At 34.4% G+C, this 8,248-nt stretch overlaps 1 protein-coding gene across 2 annotated transcripts; it reads right to left on the bottom strand.

The window, feature by feature from the left end:
• Window positions 1-2,268: 2,268 nt before the first annotated feature.
• LOC141338558 (uncharacterized) lies at window positions 2,269-8,031 on the bottom strand. Of its 2 annotated transcripts, none has more exons than XM_073844142.1 (5): window positions 7,898-8,031; window positions 4,992-6,971; window positions 4,638-4,723; window positions 4,270-4,359; window positions 2,269-3,292 (listed from the first exon to the last, which is right to left on the bottom strand). In XM_073844142.1, exons 1-2 carry the CDS (start codon window positions 7,974-7,976, stop codon window positions 6,430-6,432), a joined length of 621 nt encoding a protein of 206 aa, XP_073700243.1. In that variant the 5' UTR covers window positions 7,977-8,031; the 3' UTR covers window positions 2,269-3,292; window positions 4,270-4,359; window positions 4,638-4,723; window positions 4,992-6,429. Both variants share the same exon structure in this region, with proteins under 2 accessions (XP_073700243.1, XP_073700252.1).
• Window positions 8,032-8,248: the final 217 nt, after the last annotated feature.

Genomic DNA, 8,248 nt, shown 5'->3' with positions numbered 1-8,248 from the left:
GTGATATATTCCTCAATATTACCTTTTTATTTTTGATCAAACAAATGCAGGCATGCATTTAGCACAAGAGACTTATTTAAAAATGTAAAAAAAAAAATAGTAATGTTCCCAGATTGGTACTGTGTTCACAAAGTATTAAGTTTGGTCACAAACTTGGTTTGAACAATCAGGGATATTTGCAGTGTTGTTTTTTGTGCATTGGTTTAGCAAAGTATCAATGTATTCTGCTTTTAATGGTGCTTAGTGTATTTATAGAGAAGTAACACACATGGAAAGGGGCCATGAAGCACATTTGGCTGTATATAAAAATAATAGAGTATGTAACGCCGACAGATTATAACAATTAACCACCATGAGTGCTTGTGGTGTGTTTTGACGTGCTGCTCAGTTTATCTCAGAAATGATAAAACTGTGCCTTCATTGTCTCGGGGTCTGGTTGAAACCAAGCAGCAGTCTGCCATTTGAATGGCTTGATAAAGTGAACGTTACTGTTATTATAATTGGCCCTACTTAGAGTTGAGTAACACTGAAATCAAATATAAGACTATTAAATCTATCCAGATGTCAGCAGATAATGAATAAACAAATTACCAGCTTCCCTTATAAAACCAGTTCATTCTCTTTGTATTGCTACAAAAGTTCTTGAAATATGAATGCATCATGGCAGTCCTGATATAAATTACAGGAGCAGAGGTAATTCAGTCCTTCAGTCACGTAGATCTGGTGCAGGATCACAATGCTCCCGACACTGAGAATGAGTTGCTCTGGTGTGGTGAAATTTTCCTGAACCGTATTGATGAAAAATTACTCATGTTGCTTACCACTGAAGATTCCATTATGAAATCAAATGTACCTACAACAACAGAGATAGCATGACTTGGGCTTAAGACAAACATGACTCTGGTGAGAAAACAAAACACTCTCTACTCATCTGTAAGTATTCAGCTTCTATTACATTTTATTCTACATTTCCCATGTTCACACTTAATGGGACCCCAGTTATTACTCCACACCTCCATGTTTTATTTCCTATTTGATTACAACTTTGAATCATTGCTCATATACCATTTAAATTGTATCACTATTTCTCTGCTCTTTACTATTACATATTACCACCAATGCTCCATCCTCAAGAACTTTTTTACACTTGATCTCATCTGCTTGTTTCAACGCATTTATTAATGCAATTACCCCTCTGTAAATTGCACTACAATTTTTCATTCCTCCCGTTCTCAATTTATTGATTTCCTTTCACTATCACCAGCACTACTTACGAAGTCTTCTTCATTATTTATTTTCCCTCTTTGGCTAATAGCTAGGTTAGAGAACCTTTTCATGATATGCAAATTTTTTGAGATAGGAATTTTAGGTTTTCATGAGCTGTATGCCCAAAATCATCTATATTAAAACAATAAAAGGCTTGAACTACTTCAGTTAGTGTGTCATGAATCTAAAATATATGAACGTCTAATGTTTATCAGTAGATTACAGAAAATAATGAACTTTATCACAATGTGCTCATTTTTTTAAAAGGACCTGTATATTATTTGATCGGAAGATCTCTAAGATCCCATGCATTTAACCTCCCCTTGACAAAATGGGAGAGAAGTGGTCAAAAGAAACTGTGATACAGAAACAGTCTACTTGTGATCCAATCAACCAAAACACATTTAAACCCAGGTGTAAACAAAGCCCAAATTCACTGCTCAGATATTTTTAAACTTATCAGAGGTGCTTCTGTGATCCTCAAGATTGTCTTGTTTGAGTGATGGCACAGCAAAGACTTCTCTCTGGTGTTATTACATGACTGTCACACTGATAACCTAAAACTACAGTTCTCTCATGTGTGATACCTCATGTGGTACACTGTAAAAAGTTTGCTGTAAATTTTACAGTAACTTACTGGCAGCTGGATGCCAGTAAGTTACTGTAAAAATGTTTACAGTATTATTACTGTAAGTGCATTTACAGTACTAAAAGACCTTTACTGTAATTTCATTTACAGTGTTTTACTGTATCTTCAATTACAGTATTTTTACTGTATTTTCAATTACAGTATCAGTACTATAGAGTTTATTTTCATTTATTTTAAACTTTTTTTACCTGTAAAAACAATCCAATTGTCGTATAGCACTGTATTTTAAGATTTTTACCACCCCAACCCCATAAAAATCACAATAACTCATAAGCATTAGTTCTGATAATATTCTTTTTATTTGTTGAACATTTTCTTTTTAAAAGTACAAATTACAAATGTTGACCTCTAGGATACAGCAGAAAAAAGGGCATCACCACAGTCCCCTGGAGACTTTGTATCATGGCAAACATACACACACTGAAAAGCAAAAATAAGTAAGTACACTACCAGTCAAAAGTTTTTGAACACTAAGATTTTTTTAAAGAATTCTCTTCTGCACACCAAGCCTGCATTAATTTGATCCAAATTACAGCAAAAGCAATACAATTGTGATAAATTATATAAATGAACTGCTATTTGAATATATTTTACAATTTAATTTATTCCTTTGATCAAAGCTAAATTTTCAGCATCATTACTCGTCTTCAGTATCACATGATCCTTCAGAAATCATTCTAGTATGCTGATAAACATATTTTATTTAATTTTTAAATTTTTCAGGATTCTTTGATGAATAGAAAGATATTATTTAGCAAGGATGACTTAAATTGATTAAAAGTGATGATAAAGACATTCATAATGTTACAAACTATTTCTATTTCAGATAAATGCTGTTTATCTGAACCTTCTATTCATCAAAGAAACCTGAAAAAAATCTACTTCACTGTTTTTAGCATTATATTAATCTCAGCAACATCATAATAATAGTTTTTGAGCAGAAAATCAGATAATTAGAATGATTACTGAAGGATCATGTGACTGCAGTAATGATCCTAAAAATTCAGCTTTGAATTAATGACATTTTAAAATATATTCAAAAAGAAAACGGCTCAAAAGTGTACTGTTTTTGCTGTACTTTGGATCAAATAAATGCAGGCTTAGTGAGCAGAAGAGACCTACTTTAAAAACATTTAAAATCTTACTGTTCAAAAGCTTTGTCTGGTAGTGTAAATAAAATAAAATCATACAGTAAAAATGAGTTTGTGTTGTGTTAAATTTTAGTAATTTTGAGTCAAAGTTGACAAGCTCTCTGATGAGAAACAGCAGAATGGAATTCAGGCTGATGCTTGTTGTTTGCACCCTCTTTCCAGAAGTCCATCTGATCTGTGACTGTCAATGCATTTGCTGCCACAAAGATTGACTGTCTGAACGAACCTGCAAGCACAAGAAAAAAAAATGATTTTTTTAAAGCAGTGTTTATAGAATTTGCCTCAACTGTCGAACTTGATGCTGTATGCATTTTTTTATTTTTATTATATACTACATATGAACGCTGTAGTAAGAAAAAAAACTGAAGAAACTTTTTATTGAATTTTTTTATAAAGAATTTTATGAATGGGCCAGTGAATCACTGATTCAAGGTGTTTAAAAAAGGTAAATTCATTCAGTAATTAAACACTGCTGTGTGCAGAGACGCAAGACATGGCTTTGTTTAAAACCGTTTTTACTAAATGGAGCACAAAGACAATATTTTCTTCATGATTTAAATGACTTAATATTACATTCTTGTTTATCTAATTTTGTTGCCCTGACACTTAGTAAAGTCTGCCACAGACCATGCTAAATGCTAACTAATCTGTTCATATAAACATTCTAAACGTGTGTTTCCTAGAAAGTCTGTGCATATAATAAGCCTACTACGATTAAAAAAATCTCTATTTGTTGCTTTACAGTAACAATAATCTAAATTTGACAGATGGTAAGATTGCTATTATGAATTTAAAGGTTACAGTAAGGTAAAGACACCTGAAGCAGCTGCATTTTGCTGTTTAAATGCTGGTTTAATAGAAATAATTTTAATGCGCATGCAAACTCAATCTTGATGTGACAAGACATGGTAATAAAAAACATTCCCAGGGGGGTGTTCCATAAAACAAGTTTACCAAATAAGCCAGGCTTATTTCAGTTAGTCTGACTTATTGTCACTTGATTTGGCACAAAATAAGTCAGACTAACTGAAATAAGCCTGGCTTATTTGGTAAACTTGTTTTATGGAACACCCCCCAGGAAATGAATACCTTACGAAATACAATAAATAACAATATAAATACAATATAACTTGCTTAGGATAAAAGCATCTGAAAAATGCATGAATGTAAATGCAATGTAAAACAAAATATGTTTTAGGTTACCTGATTCTGCATGTCTGTAAAATGGACAGCTGGCTGTATGATGATTCTGCATCTGATGGTCAGCATCCAGTTAGTGCTTGGAGAAATCTCCTGTAACAGACAGTGTCACAACACCCTTTTAGTGTTACTATAGTTTATGATCAGAAAAGACAACTACTGTACAGTAATAAAATTTACATTTTTAATAAAATAAGCATTTATCATATTTATTAGCAAAACTTGCTATATTAATATATTGCTAGCTCGTTACTCTCTTTAAAAAGTTAACCTGTTCTGCAAGTCAGTGGGGAACAGCAGCCTGTGGCTAATTTGGCTAATTTAGTAACGTTAACATTAACTTAGTTAAATTGATGAAAGGGGAAGCTCACCTGTTGTTTGCACCGCGACGACGGCAATCACCAGAAAAGACTCTAATACACCTCCGATGCAGACGACATGACCACGAGACCACAAACTTGAAAATAAAACACAAAAGATGCAGTTAACCGCGGTGTTCATTTTACCTCAGTGTTTCATGTTAGCGCGCTGTTTATGTCACGTCTGTCACTGAAGGGACCGTCTATAAAGTTACATACGACATTCATACACACATTTCTTACTTAAACATCATTTGAAGAGAATTACCTTGCTAGCTATAAAGAGGCAGCGTTTAAAAGATATTATGCTGCTCTGTGACTAACGTTAAGTTTGTCAACTTCGGCTTACTGACATTATTAGCTTACCAGTTCATGTTATCGTCGATACTATGGCAGTCATTCACAGAAGAAGATCCAAAATAACGTTACACCTCCACGCTCCGACGTTACAGACGACATCCAGACCAGAAACTTGAAAATAACAAACAAAAGAAGGGCTTGAAAATACAGTTTAAAATCTCCACAGAAACAGTGGTGTTGCTTAACGCACTTTACCTCAGTATTTCACCTCAGTTTGCTGTTAAGCTTGAGTAAGGGCTCGTCAGACGAACTAACTTGCATTAAAGGGCAGCCGAATATACAAACGTGTTTCTCAGTTTAAATAAAGTTTATTTCGACTAATATAGGTCACCTTAATTTACTCACCAGTCCATGTTTTCACCGTTATGGTGGCGCCCCGGCCGTCAGTCAGAAAAAAAAAGGCTACCGACATGAAAAACACGATGAATATTGTTAGTTTGCTGTTAACAAGTGAAAACAAATTAAAATTGTTCAGTTTTTCATAAAACAGAAATAATATACTAACCTTTTTGTCGAGTTATTGATGCAACATTTCTCTTTTGTCCTTTTTACCGCCACTTCCTCTCAACAGGAGAAAAAAAAATCTCCCTTGCTATTGGTCAATTTTTCGCGGGCAAGTTCACTACTGTAAACGGATTTACAGTAGTGGAGAATTACAGTAGTGATCATATATTTTCCCATAATCCTTTGCAGTTTACAGTAAAATACTGTATATACATTTTACAGTATCTTACTGTAGATATTACAGTAAAATATTGTTCAAATTACAAAAATCGGTTACAGCGTATTTAAGTGTTGCTTTATTTCTGAGACTCTTTCCGCAGTGACCACATATAAATGACTTTTCTCCAGTGTGAACTCCCATGTGCTGGTTAAGGTGTCCTTTTTGCCTGAAACTTCTTCCACATTGCTGGCAGGTGAAAGGCTTCTCTCCTGTGTGAACTCTTATGTGGTTTTCACGGGTTGCTTTATGATTAAACCTCTTTCCGCACTGAGGGCATGTGTAGGGTTGTTTTCCAGAGTGAATTCTCATGTGGACTTTAAATTGTTGTTTTCGACAATAACTCTTTCCACACTCAGAGCATGTGTAGGGTTTCTCTCTATGAGTTCTCATGTGGACTTCAAGGTTTTCATGTTGATCAAAACTCATTCCACACTGATCACACGTGTAAGACTGATCTCCATTGTGAATTCTCATGTGTCTGATAAAGCTTTCTTTTTGAGTGAAACTTACTCCACACTGTTTGCAGGTGAAAAGGCTCTCTCCAGTGTGAACTCTCATGTGACTGTCAAGGTTTCTTTTCCATTTAAAACTGCTTCCACATTGTTGGCAGGTGTAAGGCTTCTCTACATTGTGAACTCACATATGTCTGTTAAGGTTTCCTTTTTGGTTGAAACTGCTTCCACATTGTTGGCAGGTGTAAGGCTTCTCTACATTGTGAACTCACATATGTCTGTTAAGGTTTCCTTTTTGGTTGAAACTTCTTCCACATTGTTTGCAGGGGAAAGGCTTCTCTCCAGTGTGAACTCGTAAGTGTCCTTCAAATTCTCCTTTATAATTAAACTTCTTTCCGCACTGAGGGCATGTGAAGGGTTGCTTAGTGTGAATTATCATATGGTCTTCAAAGAGTTGTTTTTGATGTAAACTCTGTCCACACTCAAGGCATGTGTAGGGATTCTCTCCAACGTGACTCCTAACATGTGTTTTAAGACTTCTTCTATAAACGAAATGCTTGCCACACTGTTGACAGCCATACGGTTTCTCTCCTGTGTGTACTCTCATGTGTCTTTTAATGCTTTCTGTTTGATTGAAACACTTTCCAGACTGTTGACATGTAAAATAACTTCTCCCTGTCTTCTGAGTCCTTTTTCTTAAGGTCTTTTCAGTCTGTGAACAACTAAAAGAGTTTTCTCCATTTATGAAATCATGATCTTTCTCTTCCATTTCATTCAGCACTTCACTCTCCTCTTTCAGTGCCATCAGATCTAAGGAGAAAAAAGACTAAAGTTAACCCCAGTTTAAAGACACGAAACACAAAACCACATCAAATTACAGTTAAATGAGTTAAATTATATGAAATTTCTGACATATGCGGATGCAGAATACCAGTATAAACAAAAGCACATGGAGGACACAGAACAAAACTGAAAACAAAGAAATACTTGATTTTAATCATATATAATTTAAGTTCTTCATCAAGCAGTCTCTGGTATTTTCATAAGCATAATGTGTTTTTATTGTAGTGATTGTTAACATATGCAGCCTTTAGCATTGTGTATTTCTGTCTTGACCTTTATTCCCATCGGGTTGCAATCGTATGTTAATTCAGACATTAATTTGCTGGTGTCTGAAAATTAGTTTTGCCATTAAAACTGTTTTAAAAGTCTGAAATGTTAATGCTAGTTGATAACTTAATATGAAAATGTGGGAAATAAACAGCGGTGCTGATCGTCATCAAACTCTGTTCCTTTGTTCCTTTAGCCCCACTTTGGCCCAAGATATTCAAATGATAAGTCATATGTGAGGTTGATGAATGATAGGCAAATGTTCTTATTCCCTGTCCAATATATCGTAATAAGGCCGACCTCAAGGACCAGCTGTTAACAATCTGCTCAATAATGACATGGACCATGTTTTCTGTGACTGACCAAACAAATAAAATTTTAGTTGACTAAGCCTCTTCTTGACGACTAACATTTAGTAAAATATTTAAATTAACATTTACATATTAAATGAGACAAGCCTTTAAATGCTGTTTTTAAATCAGAGCACTAAAAGAACTTTCAGAATAAAAATTAAGCTAAAATCCTTTCAAAAAAGCTGCAGGAGGGCAACAGAGATGAAAAACACCCACCAAAGGAAAATTAATTCAGAAAATGTACAGAATGAAAAGCTTTGAGAATGGAAAAACCTGTTTGTTCCTCAGTTTCTTCTTGTTTGAATGTTTCTTCAATCTTCATCTCTTCTCTCTCCTCTTTAATAAACGCCATCTTTATAATAGTGTGTCACGTGGATCTCAGTTGCTCCTCCAGGATTATTATTTCTGTTTGGAAACGCCCAGTTTAAGATGAGAATTAACAGAAATATAAAGAAAGAAAAAAATTAAATCTCTGTTCATCTCAATCAGCCCTAGTTCAGTAGTCAGTGCACTAGTAAGGGAGTCAGAGTAATAGTTAATGGACTTAGATGATCTGAATAGACAAACACTCAAACCTTTTAACTTTATATTCTGTTTTGATTAACACTTAATGATTAGTATATT

This window comes from Garra rufa, chromosome 1 (assembly GCF_049309525.1).
Source record: "Garra rufa chromosome 1, GarRuf1.0, whole genome shotgun sequence".
NCBI classification, from domain to species: Eukaryota; Metazoa; Chordata; class Actinopteri; order Cypriniformes; family Cyprinidae; genus Garra; species Garra rufa.
The sequence above is the reverse complement of the archived record's forward strand: the minus strand, read 5'-3'. Positions and strand labels throughout refer to the sequence as shown.

Excerpts from the sequence above, each read along its gene's own strand:
- LOC141338558 (XM_073844142.1), bottom strand. The coding sequence starts at position 7,976 with ATGGCGTTTATTAAAGAGGAGAGAGAAGAGATGAAGATTGAAGAAACA. Across the intron at positions 6,972-7,897 it reads AGAAACTGAGGAACAAACAG|ATCTGATGGCACTGAAAGAG; the intron begins GTTTTTCCATTC and ends TTTTCTCCTTAG.